At 36.0% G+C, this 23,360-nt stretch overlaps 1 protein-coding gene across 2 annotated transcripts in view; it reads left to right on the plus strand.

Moving 5' to 3' along the window:
• The window catches only part of MNAT1 (MNAT1 component of CDK activating kinase), a 214,178-nt gene that overhangs the window by 54,483 nt on the left and 136,335 nt on the right, over positions 1-23,360 (plus strand). For both annotated transcript variants that reach the window (XM_032621477.1, XM_032621478.1), the window contains exons 4-6: positions 4,153-4,256; positions 13,689-13,829; positions 19,052-19,177. In XM_032621477.1, the coding sequence (XP_032477368.1) occupies positions 4,153-4,256; positions 13,689-13,829; positions 19,052-19,177 (371 nt within the window). The remainder of the gene's footprint in view (positions 1-4,152; positions 4,257-13,688; positions 13,830-19,051; positions 19,178-23,360) is intronic.

Below are 23,360 nucleotides of genomic sequence, written 5' to 3' on the forward strand. Positions count from 1 at the left end.
GAAGGACATCTTGATTGCTTCCATGTTTTGGCAATTATGAATAAAGCTGCTGTAAACATTTGTATGCAGCCTTTTGTGTGGACATGGTTTTTAACTCCTTTCGATAAATACCAAGGAGGGCAGTTGCTGGATTGTATGATAAGAGTATCTTTCGTTTTGTAAGAAACTGTCAGACTGTTTTCCAAAGTGCTGGGCCATTTTGCATTCCCACTGCAGTGTATGAGAGTTCCTGTTGCTCACATCCTTGCCAGTATTTGGTGTCATCATGTGTTGGTTTTTGCCCATTCTAATGGGTGTATAGTGAAAGTTTTTTACTTAAATGCTGGGAGTGATAAAGCAGAATCAGTCCTAGAATCTGCCCTCAAGGACCACTCTATTAGGTCAAATAGATAGGTACATTGAAAATAATTATACAGGGTAGAAAGTGGATAAATACAACCAGAATGATATTACATAATCTGTTGTGAGCATTCAGGGGTGGAGAGATGTAGGGGATTTCTAACTGCAAAGTGAGTTATAGCATTCAGGGATGGAGGATGGAGAGGATTTGCACCTGCAAAGTGAGTTATGAGGAAGAGCTGCTGATTAAGCTGGATATAGAAGGGTAGCCAGATACAGATATTCACAGTTGTTCTGGGTTGAGGCTGGTACTAAGATGGGCCCTGTGGGAGCAGTTTGCTCACAGGTATGGAAATAAGAAAGTGTGGCCTGTACAGATGCAGAGAAGTAGCTGAACTGGGCTAGCAGTGGTCTTCAGGCATAGAGAGAAGCAATAAAACTAGCATTGTAGACAAAAGTTCACGCTTTGGAACACAACACTGTGAATCAACTATACTCCAATAGAAATTAAAAAAAATTTCAGGCTTTGGAATCAGCCTAGGTTAAAATCCTGTTTCCAACATTTACTATACCTTGGACATAGTTATTTAATATCTTTAAACCTTATCTGTAAAGTGTAAATGACAGTAGTACCTCACATATCTCATAAGATTATCAGGAGGATTAAGTGATATAATTAGGTCAAATGCTAGATGTAGTGCCTATCACACGTGTTTTATAGATCCTTGAGATGTTTCATAGATATACATGCGCGTACCCACATACACGCGCTATAGAGGTGTTTTTTTTTTTTTTTTAAATTGTGGTATAGTTGTTTTACATCAAGCAGAGTTTTGAGAAGGAGGTCACTTCAAGAAGACAAATGAAGGAAAACTACTTTGGTTGGATTGCTTCAATCTCTCTTTCCCTTGGTTCTTGAAGAGGCTCTGAGGAATCTGCAAAACTCTCAAAGCAGAGAGGGAAAAGTAATGTAAGAGTTAAGACTGGATTTTTTTCAAGGCATTGTGAATGGAGAAGTGATGATACAGAGATTATAGAAAATATGATGAAGTGCAAAGTAAAGAATGCTGTGTATGTGTATACACATCATGTAAAGTAGAGAGAGATTTTTATATGAGCTGTGAATAATTTTTCCACATTTATAAGAGAAGGAAGTTATTTCTAGTTAGGGGAACCGGGGAGAACTTCATGGAAAAGATAGTATTTGGGTAGACATTTGAAGATTGGGTATATTTTCAAAAATAAGAAAAGGGGATCAGGCATTCTGGGCAATGGTATGATCAAAGGAACTGGACCAGGAAATGTGGGGAACATTTGGGAAATGCACACCTGTCTAGTTTCAAGATAGGTCTTTATTGAGGGGAGATAAAAGTAGTTATAGCCAAATTAGGAAGGGCTCTGAATTCTAAAAGTGTTTGATTTTTTTTTTTTCCTAGTAAAAGGGGGAAGGCAGGCGGGATGAGAGAGGACTATAGGATGGTAGAGGTGGAAGGTGATTTGAGGTGTGCTTCAGAAATATTAGTCTTGCAGCATTGTATACTATGGATGGGGTTAGGGAATAGGGAAAGATGCAAAGATTCTGGAGACAGGAAGTTAAATCAGAGATTAAATTATCCAGGGAGAAATAAGATCCTGGCTTGGAGTACTGGCAGGTACATTGAAAATAAGGGCAGTTTTAAAGAGATTTTGGTGGTAGAATCTGTAGTATTTTGCAGCTGGTGCTTACGGAGTGCAAAGGACAGTGGGTCACATGAATGAGATGTTAAATCCTGATGTCTTAGCATGATAGTCATATCATTAACAGGTAAAGAATTTACAAGGAGGAGTAAATTTGGAGATGTTTATGTGCTGGGTTTTCTAAATTGTACTTTGAGATGGTATCAGCTTTTCCTGGCATTTCTTTGCTTGAAACTGTGGCAAGTTATGAGATTACCCAAGGAACATAGAGGGAGGAAAGAGGGCAAAAGTCAGAATCATGCAGTGTACCTAGAGAGCAAGATGAGGCAGAGATGGAAACAAGAATGGGTAGCTGTAGTAGTAGGAAGGAGATCAGGAGAACATATTAACAAATTAGTCACGAGAAGGACGTGCTGAGGAAAAAAAAGTGATCAGAATTGTTAAGTGGGCATAGATGTTGAGGGTGGTAGAGGTTGTGAAAGATTTTTGGATTTGGTGGCTCAGTGGATGGCTGTTAAATGCAAGGAGTAAATTGTGAGTGGTTGGCAAGGATCGTGGAATCAGAATGGGTCACAGTTGTCTTTCTGAGGGCTGTTGCTAGTTCGGAAATTCTTTCTCTGACTATTTTGTGTTGGGGCCAAAGTGTGATTTATAGGGAATGCCCTATGTTGCATCCTAGACAGATTCCCTGGTTTACCACCATTATTATTTTCTTTTCTACTTTGTGATTAAAAAAGCTGGAGCAATAGCTAGAGGGCTGTTGTTTCTCATTTTCTCTCACTTCTCCCAGAGTTTTAAAATTGCATGTAATAGTATTGAGAATTGCTTCTTTTTTTCTACATACTTAAATAAGCCTGGATTTTCAACAATGATTATGATAAATTGATGTTCTGAAATAAGTTGGTCCTTTGAAGAGATAAAAATTAAATTATGGATCAGATTGGTCTTTTGAGTATGTTTAATGGCCTTACTCAACAAAACAGATAACCCTCTATTGGGCTTCCAATATTACTTTTCAACTCTTAGAGACCTAATGCAGAAATCTAGGAACTATTTGAGATGGTTATTAGTTAAATGAAGGAGTGAGATGGGGAAGGAATCTGTAGAAACATGGAGTAAAGCAGAGTTATTTAGGGTAGATCAAACCTGTTTATAGGTCAAGCTGGAGGAAGCAGTGGTAAGTAATTGGAGAAGGGATAGAAGGGCTAATAATGGATGCACAAACATTATGAGGAATCCAAGGGAAGTCTGGATTGAATTATAGAACAGGAGAGACAACGATGATGATCCTTCTTTAGACGGGCTGATACAAACACTGAAAGGGGTAGGGCAGTGGGGCAGTACTTCAAAATATGAATTTATATATACTAAAATAGTTTTTTTGGTTCAGAGTATTATAATAACCTTTTTATTTACATATGTAAACTTAGAAGGGAGTAAGGCATTTATAATTAAAATTATTTTGAGTTGGAATTATAAAAAGATCGTTCTAAGTCACTGAAAGTTTATCACCTATCTGAACATATCTCAGTGGCTTCTCTTACTAAATTATTTCAGTCTTAAGTTTTGGTGCCAGATTTTCCTTTACCTTCCTTGTTAATTTTTGACTCATGTATTTCATAGTTTCCCAGATCTAGACTATATGGTAAATGATTCAAGCTTGTGTCTAGCCATGTTGAGGATCAGAATAAAACCTGTTCTAGTTTGATAATATTTTTTTATTCCTTTGGATAATTTTTCTGTTTCTGGCACATAGATTCTTTTCAGTATTGATTCTGACTAGTATAGTAGGTCCCAGACTTAACTCTTTTTATTTAAAAACTTAAGCAATCTTTTTTATACTTTTACAGTTAAAATGGGCACTATAAAAATCAAATCCAGTGTGATTATGGCAAGCACATATCTTAGGTTTTTTGAGGTGATTCAGATCTTTAGATAGTCTGTGTGATAGTCTGACAGTCTCTCCTTATATTTGGTTCAGAAAACATAGTTGCTGAACTAGAGCTAGTTTCTTAAGCTATAAAGACTGTCAACCTGATGAATTAAGAAATCACTGTGATGAATATTGGTTTTTATTATCTTCTCAAGATTTATGTAAAAACTGTATTTCATGTCAGTGTTTCTTTTCTGATGCAGTTTTCAACTTGACCAACAATGTGGATTTGGACAACACCAAAAAGAAAATGGAGATATACCAAAAGGAAAACAAAGATGTCATTCAGAAAAATAAGTTAAAGCTGGTTGGTTGCTAAGTATTTTCTTCTTTTGTATTAGAGATGAATGCTTCCACATGATCCTTTAAAAAGCTATCTTTCTCTAAAACTAGTTATATTTACAAAGACTTTAGCTGAAATTAATGCCAGAAATACTAATATATGTATATAGGCATATAGGTACGAGGCACACATTACTATAGCAAAGACAGTTTTGATGGCATTGTTAAAATATATCCTGTAAAGGAAAAATAATTATAGACATGCAAAGATTTAATTAACTTACACAATTTAGCTATCATTTCTTCAGTACAACTTGGCTTTCTAGTTTTGGGGGAAAGCAGAGGTAATTGTTTTTGAGGTACTGTATCAGGAATTTGTAATCATTGGTAAAAATGATATAGATATATTTGGATTACATAGCTTGCATTTTCATCTTGTACTTAGAAGGACTTCCTTTTTATAGTCTTTAAGTGTTTCATTTAGGCACTTCTTTCCTGCAATAAAACTCTCAAGGAATTGACATTCTATTCCGTTCATATCCAGCCTGGCTTCCTTAGAAAGGTGTCTCATTTCTGAAAGCATCAGTGTGCCATAAAAATTACTCTCTTTGCCCAGTAGCCTTCTCTGGGTACATCAGAAGATACATGCAAAATAGGTATGCCCAGGTAACTTGTTGCATTAGCTCTGTTTAAATTAATAAGGTTCTTTTCAAGTGAGTGCTTTTTTCATTTATCATTTTAAAGTAGCAAATAATATTGAGTGTTGAAAGAATAATCTAATTTTAGGCTGGTTATATTATTTTAAAGTAGGAATATCTAATTATTTGAAAACTTTATAATGATAGGTTATTGAATACAGGTGACCCTTGAACAACACAAGTTTGAACTGCGCGGGTCCACTTAACACCTGGATTATTTTTAATAGTAAATGCTACAGTACCACACAATGAGAAGTTGGTTGAATCCTTGGATGCAGAACTGCAGATACAGAGGGAACCACTGATAAGGAGGGCAGACTATAAATTATACACAGATTTTCAATTGTGCAAAGGGTCAGCGCCCCTAACCCCCTGTGTTGTACAAGCATCAACTTGTATTTTATGTAATGCATGTTACAGTGACTGCATTTATTCTTCATATTAACGTTTAGCACTTGGATCTATTATAACAAAGGATTTTGGTCAGTAATTCATTATCATTTAGTAATTGGTCATTCTTTGCTGAGCATTTTATCTATTAGTGATACTTACTATCACTGTTTTTGGCATAAATACAGACATAGGACCATTTTTTAAGATGGTGCAAATTAACATATATCAGTAACTATGGTATCATTGGGTAGAGACAGTTCTCAAGTGGCCCAAGGAGTGTGGACTATATGACTGATGTCTTTTTGCAAACCTGAGGTAGCAACTTGCCTTTAATGTCTTTGTGAAAGTTGAAGTCTTACTGTTCCAAAACGATCAGAATTGTGTCAAAAAGGAAAAAAAGGGCTTCCCTGGTGGCGCAGTGGTTGAGAGTCCGCCTGCCGATGCAGGGGACACGGGTTCGTGCCCCGGTCTGGGAGGATCCCACGTGCCGCGGAGCGGCTGGGCCCGTGAGCCATGGCCGCTGAGCCTGCGCGTCTGGAGCCTGTCCTCCGCAACGGGAGAGGCCACAACAGTGAGAGGCCCGCGTAACGCATAAAAAAAAAAAAAAAAAAAAAAAAGGAAAAAAAAAAGCAATCTCTTGCATGATTAGGCACATGAAATGACCCATTTCTGACATAGAGAAACTATTACTGAGTTGTCTGCTAACGAGATCTTATTTGTCTCATGGAGCTGGCACCTAGCATCAATTGTGAGCATGGAGAAACTGAATAAAGGTGAACTAATCTTGAAATAGACTCTTAGTGAAGATTAGCTTAATTTTTATCTTCCGTTTTCTGGATTCTCATGAGCAGCAGAGATTGCTGCATAGAATGTCTATCAATTTAGCAAAAAAAACTTTAGTTCAATAAGCATTTGTTGAACGTCTGCTAAACACATAGTATACAAAGATGAATAAGAACCCTGGTTCTGTAGGGACCAGGTAATTTCAGTACAATGACATAGGCACATGGAGAGTTCTGTGTGCTTGCTATTACGGGAATACAGACGAGGGATACCTAATCTGTTCTAGGAAGATTGGGAAAGGCATTCCAGGTGAGATAATGCCTGAATGGAGCTTTGAAGAACAAGTAGAAGTTACCAAGTTGTAGAAGACAGGAAGGGGGTGGGTTGGGAAGCTGCACAAAGACATTCCAGGCAGAAAGAAATCATGGGCAAAGGCAAGACGGCATGGATAATCACAGAGAGCGCTGAGAATTGTAAGTAGTTCTATATTGCCAAGTTCCATAGAGAGTTGAAACTGAAGTAGAAAGAGCCCAGGTAACATAAGGCCTTATGTATTGTGAAAAGTAATTTGGGCTTATATTGACCAGTTGTTTGTATGTTTTAGCAGGTGAACCTTTTCTTCAAATGAAACCTTACTCTGAATACGTTTGTTGAATCAACAGCGGGAGGACGAATAAGCTTGAATTCCCATCTGCTCAGTCTCTTCTGTAGTGTACCTTAGACATCTTATTAGGGAATTCCCAGGATTCCTTAGAGTAATGTTATAGAAACCTAGCTGTTAATGATTGTCATTGAAGGGTATTAAGCAAAGTGATAATAAAGTATTGTCCTTATTAGAATAGATTTATTGCTTTTGTGGAGGTTGAATTTGAGAGGATCAAACCTGGAGTTTAGGAGGCCAATGGGAGGTTATTGCAGTCTTGTAGGCGAGTTCAGAGGTGACTTAAACAAGGAATGGAGAGGTAGGGATGAATTCGAGAAATGTTTTGAGTTTGAAATAGCAAGTCCTAATGATGGATTAGAAGTGGGAGGTAAAGGTTGATTGGGTAAGGTGGTGCCATTAATGGGGAGAAAACAGAGACCTTCTAGTCTTTCAGCCTGCTTCCCTTCTCCCAGTCCAATACCTTCTTTGTGCCCCCAATGTTTGATTTTTAATGACAGCTATTTTCCCAGTTATTCAATCAGCTAGCTAGCCAACCAATATTTATTGAGGCTTTCTATTTTCAAAATACTTAAATACAGTGAGAAAATTGAGGCTACCAGTTTCTCATTGACAAAGCCAATAGACTCTTTGTTGGTCTGAATGTCATTTGGTCTGTAGGCAGGGCAGTATTTGATGCAGGCTTCTCCCTTGATGGTGAAACTCTTCCTTGACTTCTGTGGGGCCACTCCATTCTCTTCATCCTGCTGCTCTCACCTTCCTCTTTCATCCTTCTGAGAGGCTTCTCTTTCCTTTCTGTTTCTTAAACACTTGGATTCCTCTCGGTGCTTCTCTTTTAGAGTTAATCCTTTACACTGATTACTCTCAAGTGTTTCTGCAGCCCATTGTTTTCCTCCTGAGCTCCAAGAATTATATGTGATACGTCCATATATCTGTAATTGGTTAATCGACATTTTTTCTGGATGCATTAAAGGCATTTGTGATTCAGCATTCCAGAACGGAATTTTTTTTTCCTTCCAGTTTTATTGAGCTGTACATAATTGACATATGGCACTATGTAAGTTTAAGGTATACAGCATAATGATTTTACTTATATATCTCATGAAATGATTATCACAATAAGTTTAGTAAACATCCATCATCATATAGATACAAAATAAAAGAAAAAAATTTTTTCCTTATGGTGAGAACTCTTAGGATTTACTCTCTTAAGAACTTTCATATATGCAGCAGTGTCTATTATATTTATCATGTTGTACATTGCATCCCTAGCTAATCTTATAACTGGAAGTTGGTACCTTTTGACTACCTTTGTCCAGTTCCTCCTCCGCCTAGCCCCTGCTTCTGGTAATCACAAATCTGATCTCTTTTTCAGTGATTTGTTCGTTCGATTTTGTAGTATAATTGACCTACAACATTGTTTTAGTTCCTGGTGCACAACATAGTGATTGGATATTTCTATACATTTCAAAATGATCACCATGATAAGTCAAGTTACCATTTTGATTGTATGGTTACCATCATGATACAAAGATACTGCATTCCTGTTGACTGTATTCTCCCACACTGTATATTTCGTACCTGTGACTTATTTATTTTGTAACTGGAATTTTGTACCTCTTGATCTTCCTCACCTATTTCTCTCATTTCTCATCCCCCCTCCCCTCTGGCAACCACCTGTTTGTTCTCTGTATCTGTGACTCTGTTTTGCTGTTTTTGTTCACTGGTTTTGTTTTTTAGATTCCAAAGTAAGTGAAATCATACAGTATTTGTCTTTCTCTGTCTGACTAATTTAACTTAACATAATACCATCTAGGTTAATCCAAATGGCAAGATTTCATTCTTTTTTTATGGCTGAGTAATATTTGATTGTATATATGTATATATATCTCTCTCTATATATCTATATCTCACATCTTTTTTTATCCATGCTTCTATTATTGATGGGTACTTAAGGTGCTTCCATTATCTTGGCTATTGTAAATAATGCTTAAATGAACATTGGGATGCATATATCTTTTCAAATTAGTGTCTTTATTTTCTTTGGATAAGTACCCAGATTTGCTGGATTGTATGGTAGTTCTGTTTCTAATTTTTTGAGGAAGCTTATTGTTTTCCATAGTGTCTGCACCAATTTACATTCCCACCAAGAGTGCGCTAGGGTCCCCTTTTCTCCACATCCTTGACAGCATTTGTTATTTGTTTTCTTTTTGATTGTAGCCATTCTGACAGGTGTGAGGTGATATCTCATTGTGGTTTTGATTTGCATTTCCCTGATGATTAGTGATGTTGAGCATCTTTTCCTGTGCCTTTTGGCCATCTGTATGTCTTCTCTGGAAAAAAGTCTATTCAGGTTCTTTGCCCATTTTTTAATCAGGTTGTTTGTTTTTAAAAGATTATTTATTATTGTTTTCTTGGGCTGCGTTGTGTCTTTGTTGCTGCGCGGGCTTTCTCTAGTTGCGGCGAGGGGGGGCTACTTCATTACGGTGCGCGAGCTTCTCATAGCAGTGGCTTCTCTTGTTGCGGAGCACGAGATCTAGGCATGTGGGCTTCAGTAGTTGCAGCACGTGGGCTCAGTAGTGGTGGCTCGCAGGCTCTAGAGCACAGCTCAGTAGTTATGGCGTACGGGCTTAGTTGCTCTACGGCATGTGGGATCTTCCTGGACCAGGGATTGAACTTGTGTCCCCTGCATTGGCAGGTGGATTGTTAACCACTGCACCACTGGGGAAGTCCCAGGTTGGTTGTTTTTTGATGTTGAGCTCTGTGAATTCTTTGTATATTTTGGATATTAACCCCTTATCAGATTTATAGTTTGCTAAGACTGACATTAAAGACCATACTACCAGTGTTTTCTTCTAAGAGTTTTATGGTGTCAGGACTTACATTTAAGTCTTCAGTCCCTTTGGAGTTTATTTTTGTATATGGTATGAGAAAGTTGTCCAGTTTAATTCTTTTGCATGTAGCTGTCCAGTTTTTACAAAACCATTTATCGAAGAGGCTATCTTTTCCTCATTATATATTCTTGCCTCCTTTGTCATAGATTAATTTCCCATATAAGTGTGGGTTTATTTCTGGGCTCTCTATTCTGTTCCATTGATCTTTGTTTTTGTACCAGTACCATAATTTTTTGAAAATTGTGGCTTGGTATTATAGTTTGAAATCAGGGAGTGTGATACCTCCAGCTTTGTTCTTCTTTCTCATGATTGTTTTGGCTACTTGGGGTCTTTTGTGTTGCCATACACAAAAAAGAATTATTTGTTCTAGTTCTGTGAAAAATGCCATTGGTATTTTGATAGGGATTGCATTGAATCTGTAGATTGCCTTGGGGTAGTATGGCCATTTTAACAATATTAATTCTTCCAACCCATGAGCACAGTATATCTTTCCATTTGTTTGTCTTGTCTTCAGTTTCTTTTGTCAGTGTATTATAGTGTTCTCTGTACAGGTCTTTTACCTCCTTAGTTAGATGAATTCCTAGGTATTTTATTCATTTTGATACAGATGTAAATGAGATTAATTTATCTTTCTGATAGTTTGTTGTTAGTGTATAGAAATGCAACAGATTTCTATATACTAATTTTGTATCCTGAAAGTTTACTGAATTCATTGATGAGTTCTAATAGGTATTTTGTTGGCATCTTTAGGATTTTCTATATACAGTATCATGCCATCCGTAAACAGTGACAGTTTTTCTTCTTCCTTTCCAATCTGAATTCCTTTTATTTCTTTTTTTGTCTGATTGCTGTGGCTAGGACTTGTGGTACTATGTTATAAATAAAAGTGGCAAGAGTGGGCATCCTTGTCTTGTTCCTGATCTCAGAGGAAATGCTTTCAGCTTTTCACTGTTGAGTATGATATTAGTCATGGGCTTGTCATATTTGGCCTTCATTATATTGAATTATGTTCTCTGTGCCCACTTGTTTAGAGTTTTTATCATAAATCAATGTTGAATTTTATCAGAAGACCTTTTTGCATCTATTGAGATGACCATATGCTTTTTATTTTTCAATTTGTAAATGTGGTGTATCACATTGATTGATTTGTGGATGTTTAACCATCCTTGCACCCCTGGGATAAATTCCACATGATTATGTTATATAATCCTTTTAATGTATTGTTGAATTTGGTTTGCTAATATTTTGTTGAGGATTTTTGCATCTACGTTCATCATAATTGAACGTATTTTTCTTTTCCTTTTTTTTTTTTTTGCGGTACGCAGGCCTCTCACTGTTGTGGCCTCTCCCTTTGCGGAGTATAGGCTCCGGACGCGCAGGCTCAGTGGCCATGGCTCACGGGCCCAGCTGCTCCGCGGCATGTGGGATCTTCCCGGACCGGGGCACGAACCTGTGTCCCCTGCATCGGCAGGCGGACTCTCAACCACTGCGCCACCAGGGAAGCCCCCATAATTGAACCTTTTAATCTTCACTCTCCCACCTATTTCTCCTATTACATTCTTTATCTAAGTGTTCTAGCCATATCTGGTCAGTCTTCATATATTGTTGATAGTCTTTCCTTATGACCTTTCAAACCTGGTTCCTCCTCTAATTATATTATTGTTACTTTACTTAGGGTCCTCATTATTTCTTACTTGAGTTATTGAAATATTCTTTTAACTAGTCTTCCTGTCTTCAGTCTTGAACCCCATTGATATGTATTCTTCACTGCTTCTAGTCATCTTTCCAAACTCTAATGTCTTCCCAGTTGCCTTAGTATGGCATAAATGCATGCCTTAGTAGGGTATGGTCGACTTTCCATGATCTGCCGTCTGCTTGCCTCTCCAGCTTTATCTAGAGCTTTCCCCAACTCCCATACTTCATGACTTGGCCATACTAAGCATTCCAGCTTTATTCATGTCTTTGCACCTTTGTTTTCTCTGCCTAAATGGCTCTTCCACTCTCCAGTGGGGGTAAATACCTACTGTTTGAAGTCTGCTCAACCTCCATATATTAGTTACCTAGGACTGTTAAAACAAATTACCAAAAACTGTGTGATTTATAACAACAGGAATTTGTTCTCTTCAAGAACAGGCTTCTGTAGGCTAGAAGTCTGAAATCAAGGTGTCATCAGGGTCATGGTCTCTCTGAAAGCTCTAGGGAAGCATCTTTCTTTGCCTTTTCTAACACCTTTGGCACCACTCTGATTTCTGTCTCTGTCTTCACATGGCCTTCTCCCCATGTGTCTGTGGCAAAATTTCCAGTATGACCTATCTTAACTTGATTACATCTGCAAAGACCCTATTTCCAAATAAGGTCACATTTATAGGTACCAGGGGTTAAAACTTCAATATATATTTTGGGGGCACACATTCAACCCATAACACTGTATATGAAATCTTTTCTAACTCTACCTGTCCTCCATCATTGCAAGGAGAATTTACCACTCTATCAATTCTGTCCCAACTGTACTCTGTGTATACCTCTCTGTCACTTGTCGTACTTATTACTTACATGTCACTGTTTTATCATGAGACTCATCCTTTTCTGCTTATGGACCTATAGTCCAGTAATTCACTTTTCTAGCCCTCATATCTCACCCCCTAACTTTTTACATTTATTCCTAGTAATCCTTCTAAATCAAGTTTGAATTCTCTTCTCCACTGGGTGCCTGAGTTAGAATAGTAACCTCAGTAATAGAGGTTTGTAAAATTACAGGGAGAGATGCTAATAGGACTTAGCAACTGATTTAATTTAAGAGGAATGGGGTTGTGGGAGAGGGGGTAAACAGAGATGACTTTGAGGTTTCAACTTGAGTTGCCTGAGATGTAGGTGTGCGCTTAGCAGAAATCAGGAATACAGGAGGGTGATCAGCTTTGGGAAACCAAATGCTAAACTTAATTTTGCATATACTGAGTTTGAATTATAAGTGAAACACTTTTTAATTTGGAATCTTGTTTCTTTGGGGAGTTTAATTTGTAAAGTGAAAAAAATCTAATAGAGTGTTTTAATTATTATTTTACATAAAAATGTACTTTTCTCTGAGGTCTCTGTTAATTCATATATTATGTTAGTGATCCCCAAATGTATTATACTCTCTCCCTCTATTCTGTATTTATCTTGAGGTGCCATAAATTCTCAATGTTTTGTTGAATTAAAAAAAAAAGGTATTACATTTTCAATAGCAACAGTCAAGGATTTTAAACTAAAGCCATTCAGATTTTACTATATTTCTCATTCAGAAGACTTAAAGAGCAAAGGCTAGGTATAATATTGCTTTTAAGTACAAGTTAGAGTTGGAATAAATTTCAGAACCTTGAAGTACTTAATATTTCTGAGGAACTTCATAAAAGGGAAATGAGTAGGCCTGTAGCTCATTCTCTCTACATATTAGCTCTGGATTTTGAATTTTTCAGTCTACAAAGAGGACCCTTGAAATTTATATGCTTGTGTTAGAAAATGACTTCAGCTTTTCATAACTTACCTTAAATGAATGCTATTTGGAACTCAAGGATCAGAAAGACTTATTTTAACTTGGGAAAAAGAAGCTAACTCCTATGATAACTTTTCATTATCTTATAATTCTGAAAATTGTTTCTATTAAATAAACCAGTCTTTTATATGGAGTGTTTCAATCAATAGTTCTATATGGAGATTATCTATTTGTTTTTGGGTTTTTTGTTTTATTGTGTTTTTCTTGTTAAATCTCCTAAAATAAAGACATTATTAAGCAGTTTCTACAATTCTGCAGCTGGGCTCAGTGTACTTTGTTTAGGTGTTCATTTAGTGCTAGATGTCATTCTCTTTAATAGTAACATGTCCACATGAAATAAAATGAATTCTAGTTCTTTTAAAGTGGAATTGCTGCACTGTTAAACAATTAGTGACTAGTGCATTTTATGCTTCCAAGAAAGGAGGTACAGAGTATGGTATAGGGTTGATTTGGTTACTAAATCTTTCCATGCCATATATCAATGTTTCTGTTTTAGACTCGGGAACAGGAGGAATTGGAAGAAGCTTTAGAGGTAGAACGACAGGAAAATGAACAAAGAAGACTATTTATACAAAAAGAAGAACAACTGCAGCAGATTCTAAAAAGGAAGAATAAACAGGCTTTTTTAGATGAACTGGTACGTATTAATGTTAATTGTGATAAAAAATCATTTGTCTTCAGGGTTTATCTTTCCTATTTATTATTCTGGGTAAAGGTATTTAAATAGTATTTCTATAGTTTGTGCTGGTTTATTCACCTTCTGTTCCTTTATTTAAAAAAAACGTTTGTCAATATCCATTTTATTTTCAGGTAAGAGAGTAATATTATAACTAACATAAGCCAGTTTACTATTAATAGGTTGTTGATGTGTTTCTGAGCTTACTGACTAAAACATATTGTTTTCAGAGCATTTTTCTCCTGATTAATACTGGTTTTCTAATAACTAGCTCATTTTCAAGTGTTTTGGCTTCATGCTGAAGTTTTACTGACTCTGGTTACTCTGTGAGAACTATGTTTCATATTTTTGCATGAAAAAAATACATTTGAAAGAAATGGCAATGTCTTGCAAGTTATTGGTGTTTTCTAGTTATTAGCTCCCTAGGTAGACAACATTGTTAGATAATAGCAGTAATTATAACCAAGGTTTATGAAGTGTTTCATAGATTGGAGAATATTATTTGATGTTTATAAACCATTGTGATATTGATGAAATCACAATTAGAAAATTGTCCTTTCCAGTAAAGTCTTTTTACATTCTTCCTTTCCCCTTTCTGGACCCATAATTAATTTCCATGTGGTGTTAACACACTTAACTCCTCAGTCTACTAGTTGCTATGCTGTTTGTTATTCTATGATCAGGTAAAAGTGTATGTGTATAGTTTTCTACTGTGCTTTTGCCCTAAAAACATTTAAGCCATATAACCAGGAATAAAAAGAGAAAGCAAGATAATTTAAATTAGAAGTAGGTGAGAAAGTAAAGGAAAAATAAGGGTAAAGGCCTTAGCGAGGCTCAGACAGAAAATGCTTATCATAAACCCTATCTACTTTGTATGAATGGAATGTAAATTTGGTTCTAAAAATGAGGACAGGGAGTTCCCTGGTGGTCTAGTGGTTAGGATTTGGCGCTTTCAGTGCCGTGGCCTGGGTTCAGTCCCTGGTTGGGAAATGAGATACTGCAGGCTGCACCGTGTGCTGTTGTGCCAAGAAAGGAAAAAAAAAATGAGGACAGCAGTGTATAAAATAGAATATGTTTTTTTTCCTTAGTAACTTCCATTGATTTTTCTTTTTAATATTTATTTTTGTATTTGGTTGCATCGGGTCTTAGTTGCGGCAGGTGGGCTCCTTACTTGTGTCCCCAGGGCTCCTTAGTTGTGGCATGAGAACTCTTATTTGTGGCATGCACGTGGGATCTAGTTCCATGACCAGAGATTGAACCTGGGCCCCCTGCATTGGGATCATGGAGTCTTATCCCCTGTGCCACCAGGGAAATCCCTAACTTCCATTAATTTTTTTTGAAACTATTAAGTGGCAGTTGTGGCTTTAACAGTTGAAATGATGCATGTCATGTTTTACATTTTTTTCATAGACATGTAGCTTGTGAGAAATTAAAAACTTTAAAGAATGAATTAGTAAAGATTCATGTTACAATTATTTTTTTGAAAGGTTGTTTCTCTCATCATTTTATGCAGAGTTTTCTTTGGTAATGCTTTCTGCTATACAATTAATTGAGTTAATTCCAAATACAGAACTTAGATATAAGACGAAAATACACTTTAACTTTTTAAAAATGTTCCATTTAGTATAAAGCGTTTTTAGTTTTGATTTTGAGATAAACTGGTTTTGCATAGCAATTATTTTTGCATATTCTTTTTGTCTTTAGTCTTTTAGCATGAAGTTTTGCTGCCTCATTGAGCTGTTCTTGGCAGTTGAGCTGCAACTGCCAATGTTGTACGTTGTGTATAATCTGGAGTTAATATTGGCTTTTGTTAAGAACTGCTCCCCCTTCCTGTTTTCTTCACCTGCAAGTCATTACTGTGCATACTTTCTTTACTGTTTAGATCATGTAACATGGTGGTTAAATAATCCTTAACAATTTACTGTATTCATTAGAACAATTAATTACAACAGATTGGTTTAAATACCAATTCAATTTGAATTTCTCATTTTCATATTTAAATTTATATTTAAAGATTGTTACTTTAATTTTTTAATATTTATTAAAATTTTTTTGTTAAAATGCTAACATATATTTCATCCTTACTGACTAACTGAAAGAATTCATTAATTTTCTTTTTATCCTCCTGAATCCTTATTAAGTAAAAGAATATATTGTATTTTTTTCTATGTATGTTCATGTGTTAGATTTTATTAAGAAAGATTGAATTGGCATCTATAAATATATCTAGAAGCTTAAATCTTAGAATGATTCTCTGGATCTAATTTAGGCAACTAGTATAAGCACAACTTATTAGAATTTTTTTTCTGCTGTTTCTGGTCCTTGTGCTACAAGTTACTTTTTAACCTTTTATAAAAGCATTGGCATTACACTATACTGTATGATGTGACAGGATTTTAGTATTATGGTCTTAATGTTTATGGCTTAGCATTTACTATAATGTTGCCTAAAATGTCCATTTATTTAATCCTAACTGTAAATTCAGGGTTTTTTTTTTTTTTTAAAGTTTGGAAAAAGATTTTTAAACAGGTCTTGACTTATTAAATCTTTTTATATTCTTGTTTGAAAATTCTCTTCAGCTATGTCTTAAATTTTGTTAAGGGCTAATATTGTCATAAGCAGTAGCTGATTTTTATTAGAATATTGTTTGCCAGATGGCTTGCTTTAAGTCAGTTAAAATAATCATTTAAAAATGGTCATTATAAAGCTTTTAATGAGTATTACAGGTAGTCTTAATTAAAATTTCTTTAAATATTAAGCAGTGGACCTTCAGGCAATCAATGTAGCTTAGGGAACCTTTCAGGGTAAAAATGGAAAGCTAAGAAGAATGAAATAACTTGAAAGGCTGAATCTACATTTTTTGTGTTTCTGAGAGCATGTATGTTTCCCATAGTTTATTTTACTCTGTAGATTTTTTTTGTTGTTGTTAGAACTCTTGCTTATTTCTAGTTTAACTTTTTTTTTTTTAATTTATTTTTGGCTGCGTTGGGTCTTTGTTGCTGTGCACGGGCTTTCTCTCTAGTTACAGAGAGCGAGGGCCACTCCTTGCTGTGGTGCGCGGGCTTCTCACTGTGGTGGCCTCTCTTGTTGCGGACCACAACTTCAGTAGTTGTGGCACACGGGCCCAGCAGCTGCGTCGGGCGGGCTCCAGAGCACAGGCTTAGCGGTTGTGGTACATGGGCCCAGCTGCTCCGTGGCATGGGGGATCCTCCCAGACCAGGGCCTGTACCTGCGTCCGCTGCACTGGCAGGTGGACTCTTAACCACTGCATCACTGGGGAAGTCCCTCTAGTTTAACATTTACAAAGATTTTCAGTCTCCAAAGTTTCGATTGCTAAAGTGGAGTACAGCAGATTTAAAGTAAATTGTATTGCCTTAGTATCAAAATTAGTTTTAGCTTTCTAGAATGTTTATTTTTATTAAATTTCAACTGTTTTATCAAGACATTTTAATATTCTGGTTCTTTTATGTGAAGGTGAAACCAGGATTAAAACAGGCAAAGTATTGATTAGCAACTTTTTTGAAATGCACACATTGTCTTACTTTTACATGAGAACTTTTACTTTTTAGGGTAAGTACCAGGTATGGAATTTGAATTCACTTAGAGTATTAATTAGGAAGCAATGATTTAGCATTTTAGCCAAGGAAATAGTTTTTACATAAGAAAAGGTAGTTAGAGATTTTAAAAGATATTTTGGGCCACCGTCCATTTAAAATATTCTTTAATTTTACATTTTATTATAAAATTCCAATGGAAATAGGAATAGCTGCAGGAATTCACAGCAATGCTATTATTAATGCATTACTAATGCTTTGTTTTAGAATATGAAAGGTTGTCATAGTGTATTTTATTCATCCTCCTTCATTATTGCTAAAGCCATGTCTTAAGAATTTTGATCCTTAATAAAGTTCTATTTTATAAATAAAATTTGTGTTTTTCCATTTACTTTAAAAAGTTTTAATCTTCGTAACATTTGCTCTTGCATAGCGCTTCTGTTACAAAGTTTTGAGATACAGATTTATTCTAGGACGATGCTATGGAAATAAGTGGCTTGTTACTTGAATATCTTCTGTACTATAACTTTTAAACAAGTCCTTTAAATATATTAATTAGCCATATTTGTGCCCCAAAATATTAAGTTGTTGGTTTTGGAAAGAAAATTAGATTCTGCTATGTCTTTACTTTTATACTATGAAATGTGTAACAATATAGTTTTTTCAGGATTAAATTCTGGGTAGTTACTATGTTAAATCTCTGTGGGCCACTTGAAGACTGTTTTCGTAGGTCACCTTGGTATAGGAGACTGAAATGTGTTTGTACCTTCATTTTTGTTTACAGATATAGAAAGTAGTATGTGTCTTTGCATATGTTTGTATATGATCTCCTTCCTTCCTGGTTTCATTTTGCATGTGTTTCTGTGTTCTTATTTAACTGACAGCTCAGAAAGGAAAATGTCTGGATACATTTAGTTTAGATCTTAGCTCTGCATCACTTTAAACATGTGAGAAGACTTCATGTTAAACAGAATAAATGACAGTCTACATATAAGAGTTAGTAATTTGTGTTATTAATATGTGTGTGTACAGATTTGTGTAAATAGTGGCCCTGATTTAGTATCAATATAAGATATTAAAAGTGTTTACTGTTATTTTGTTAATTAAAAAAATTTATAAAGAAGTCAATAAAGGAGAAAATATTGATAAATGTCTTTTGATTGTATTTAACAATCATTCCATTGTGCAAAACAGAGCAAGGATCATTTCCAAACGGCCTCAGGTGAAATCTAATGGGAAACAATTTCAGACTGGTCTGAATTCACTGGTAAAAAAGAAACGTGTCTTAGATAAACATCTGATCTAAGTTATAGTACTTTGTACTATTTTTGTGATTAGCTTCTAATTTTTTTATTTTAATAAATATGGTTGGTTTTGCTAGATGAAATAAGATCCTATTATATTGTCTTTAATGTGGATTTTATAAAAATCCTTTTTTGTAGGTTATTTTGATTTATGAGTCTAAAGCAGCCTTTTCTTATTATGGATTGTTAAAGTTTTTTGTAAAGTGTTCTCCATAAAGTGAATACCTAGGTTGACATCAAATGTTTATGGAAAGGCATAATTTAAAATAAAAGACTCATTGCTTTTATTTTTAACTTTCACATTGCACTTTAACTTTTCTTGCAGGAGAGTTCTGATCTCCCCGTTGCTCTACTTTTGGCTCAGCATAAAGATAGATCTACCCAACTGGAAATGCAACTTGAGAAACCTAAACCTACAAAACCAGTGACATTTTCCACAGGCATCAAAATGGTAAGCTGTGTTTTAATCACTTGTTTGGAAGATATATTTCAAGGATTATAGTTTATAATTTTATATTGATTTTTATAGATAAACTGGGAGGTTCAGATATTTAAGAACAGTGTCTGATCTAGGCTACATGTCTAGAAATATAAATATGTGCATTGTAAGAGGAAAGTGAAAAATAATAAATAAATAATTTACAAAGTATATAACACAGTTTTGTTCTATATGATATTGAGTTTGTATATGTTTTATTATTCTACATAAGTTTTTAAGCTTGTGGTGTAGAAAAACATTTCTTAAAAGAAAATGCAAACTTCCGCTTTCTGGTATGGCATGTAAGAAGCTTGGAAGTTGCCACTCCATCCTGACAACAAGTAAAAACCTGAACACACTGAAAAATCAATGACTTTTTTAGTAGAGAGAGGTCACAAAGCAAACCACTGCCCTTAAAATTGGAGAGACCAGCTGAGACTACAGTGAATCACAGTTCACCAGAGCAGCAACCTTGTTGGAAGCCAGTGCTGGTGTAGGGAAGCCTGAATTGGTTGACAAATTGCTGGAGGTTCAGTGTGGGCAACTCTGAGAGTTAAAAACTCCAGGGGAAACCGGTCATCAGAGGCCCCACACTTTTGTGAGTCTTACCTGTTGTGTCTTTACCAGATTCTCTCAGTGAATATCAGAAAAATCCCCTCATGCTTTTGAGAGAGGAAGGGGAAAAGGAATGACTTTGAAATATGCCAGAGCATTCTGTTCCTCCTAACAAGGCTTGCCCTTAGGATAAACTATTTCACCAGAGCCTAACCTGCTGGAGTTTTATCAGAGGCTAACTGATGTGGGTGAAGGGAAATACACAACTTCAGCTCACTCTAGCCATCCTGTTCCACCTGAGGGGAGGGAGATGGATTGAGAAGTGTGTGTGTGAAGTTCATGGTCCAGAAGCACAGGCTTTCTAAAAGACTGAGATCTTATCATAAGGCTATAAATTGTTCAGCCATCCCCCTGCAGCTTACCACCATATTACAAAAGACCTGTTTATAGAAGTTCATTTTAAAAAGTGTATCATGCCTGGCTGTCAAAAAGAAATTTTAAGATATACTAAAAGGCAGAAAACACAATTGGAAGAGGCAGAGCAAGCACGAGAATCAGGATTAGATATGGCAGGGGTGTTGGAATTATCATACTTGGAATTTAAAACAGCTGTGATTAATATGCTAAGAGTGCTAATGGATAAAGTAGACCACATGCAAGAACAGATGGACGATGTAAGTAGAGAGATAGAAGTTCCAAGAAAGAACCAAAAAGAAATGCTAGAGAAAAAAAACCCACTGTAACAGAATTGAAGAGTGCTTTTGATGGCCTTATTAGTAGGTTGGACATGCATGAGGAAAGAGTCTTGAGCAAGAGGATGTATCAGTAGAATTCTTGGAAACTGAAAACCAAAGAGAAAAAGCCCGGAATAAAAAAAACAGAACAGGGCTTCCCTGGTGGTGCAGTGGTTGAGAGTCCGCCTGCTGATGCAGGGGACAAGGGTTCGTGCCCCGGTCTGGGAAAATCCCACATGCCGCAGAGCGGCTGGGCCCATGAGCCATGGCTGCTGAGCCTGTGCGTCCGGAGCCTGTGCTCCGCAACGGGAGAGGCCACAACAGTGAGACGCCCACGTACTGCAAAAAACAAAACAAAACAAAAAAAACAATAAAAAACCAGAACAGAAGAACAGAATATCCAAGGACTGTGGGGTGACTACAAAAGGTGTAACATAAGCATAATGGCAATACCAGAGAAGAAAGAAAGGAACAGAAGAAGTATTTGAAACAGTAATGACTGAGAATTTCCCAAAATCAACATCAGACATCAAACCAAAGGTCCAGGGAGTTCAGAGAACACCAAGTAGGATAAATGCCAAAAAGATCCTTATACCTAGGCATGTTATTTTCAAATAACAGAAAATTGAAGATAAAAAAATCCTGAGGAAGCCAGAGGGGGAAAAATCCCTCACAGAGGAGTAAAGATAAGAATTATTATCTGGCTTCTCCCTAGAAACCATGCAAGCAAGAAGAGAGCGGAGTGGACTATTTAAGGTGTTGAGAGAAAAAAGCCACCAACCTAGAATAATGTACTGTGCAAAATTATCCTTTAAAAGTAAAGGAGAAAAAAAAATTATCAGACAAAAACTGAGGGCATTTTTTGCCAGTAGACCATTTTTGCAAGAAATGTTAAAAGAAGTGCTTTAGAGATAAAGAAAATGATACAGGTCAGAAACTCAGATATCTAAGGAAAAGCATTGGAGAAGAAATGAATGAAGATAAAATAAAAACTTTTATTTTTCTTGTTCTTAATTGATCTAACAGATAACAGTTTAAAATAATAGTGACACTGTATTTGACTGTTTGCTTATGTGTATGTATATATGTATACTTCACACACATATCCTTATATAAGTGAAATGAATGATAGTGATGATACAAAAGATGGGAAGAAGCAATTAGAATTATTTTGTTATTATAAGGTACTCACACTACCCATGTTTCTACTACTCGGCTATTATTTTTGAGGTTTAAAATTGCCTACTTTGTCATATGTGTGCTATTAGATTATAAACATCTTGAGGGCAGAAGTTGTGTATTTTAACTTTGTATTGTATGATTGTGGGTATGTGCGTATCTGAATAACAGGAAATATTCATGATTTACTTATTTATTTATTTATTTAACATCTTTATTGGGGTATAATTGCTTTACAATGGTGTGTTAGTTTCTGCTTTATAACAAAGTGAATCAGTTATACATATACATATGTTCCCATATCTCTTCCCGCTTGCATCTCCCTCCCTCCCACCCTCACTATCCCACCCCTCCAGGCGGTCAGCACCGAGCTGATATCCCTGTGCTATGCGGCTGCTTCCCACTAGCTATCTACCTTACATTTGGTAGGCATATATGTCCATGCCTCTCTCTCGCTTTGTCACAGCTCACCCTTCCCCCTCCACATATCCTCAAGTCCGTTCTCCAGTAGGTCTGTGTCTTTATTCCTGTCTTACCCCTAGGTTCTTCATGACATTTTTTTCCCTTAGATTCCATATATATGTGTTAGCATATGGTATTTGTCTTTCTCTTTCTGACTTACTTCAGTCTGTATGACAGACTCTAGGTCTATCCACCTCATTACAAATAGCTCAATTTCGTTTCTTTTTATGGCTGAGTAATATTCCATTGTACATATGTGCCACATCTTCTTTATCCATTCAACCGATGATGGGCACTTAGGTTGTTTCCATCTCTGGGCTATTGTAAATAGAGCTGCAACGAACATTTTGTTACATGACTCTTTTAGAATTATGGTTTTCTCAGGGTATATGCCCAGTAGTGGGATTGCTGGGTCATATGGTAGTTCTATTTGTAGTTTTTTAAGGAACCTCCATACTGTTCTCCATAGTGGCTGTACCAATTCACATTCCCACCAGCAGTGCAGGAGTGTTCCCTTCATGATTTATTTTAAACTTACAAATGTAGGAAGTATGAACACATCTTTAAATAATTCAAAAGAGAACACTATCCATTAAGCAATTACCAGTGCTTTTGAACTAAAAGGCATTATGGTGTAGAGGAAAGAAATTAGGCTTGGAAAGACCCAGATACAATGGAAGTAAACCCCAGCTTTACCACTCACTAGATGTGTATCCGTGGGTAAAATGTTACTTTACTCTTTTTGAATTTGTGTTTTCATTGGTAAAGTTGTGATGATTTAGCTTTACATGATTATTCGGAGGATTAAAATATGTATATAAAATGCTAAACCAAGTGCAAATGTAATTTTACAAGTAACGCTTTCTGTTGTTATTATAGTTAAATATCTAAGTGGGTTACATTATAATCTCATTATGTTGTATAGTTAGGTAATACATATTTCAGAATGTCATGTAAGTGGAATCATACAGTGTGTAGCCTTTTAGGTCTAGCTTTGTTAAGTTAGCAACATGCATTTGAGATCATCCGTGTTGCTGCATGTATCAATAGTTGTTCCTTTTGTTAAGTAGTAATACCATTGTGTGGATATACCAGTTTCTTTATCCGTTCATCAGTTGAAGGACATGTGAGTTATTTCCTTTTTTTATGATTATGAATAAGGCTGCTATAAACATTTGCTTACAATTGTGTGTGTACATACGTTTTCATTTCTCTTGGGTAAGTAC

This window comes from Phocoena sinus, chromosome 2, assembly GCF_008692025.1.
Source record: "Phocoena sinus isolate mPhoSin1 chromosome 2, mPhoSin1.pri, whole genome shotgun sequence".
NCBI classification, from domain to species: Eukaryota; Metazoa; Chordata; class Mammalia; order Artiodactyla; family Phocoenidae; genus Phocoena; species Phocoena sinus.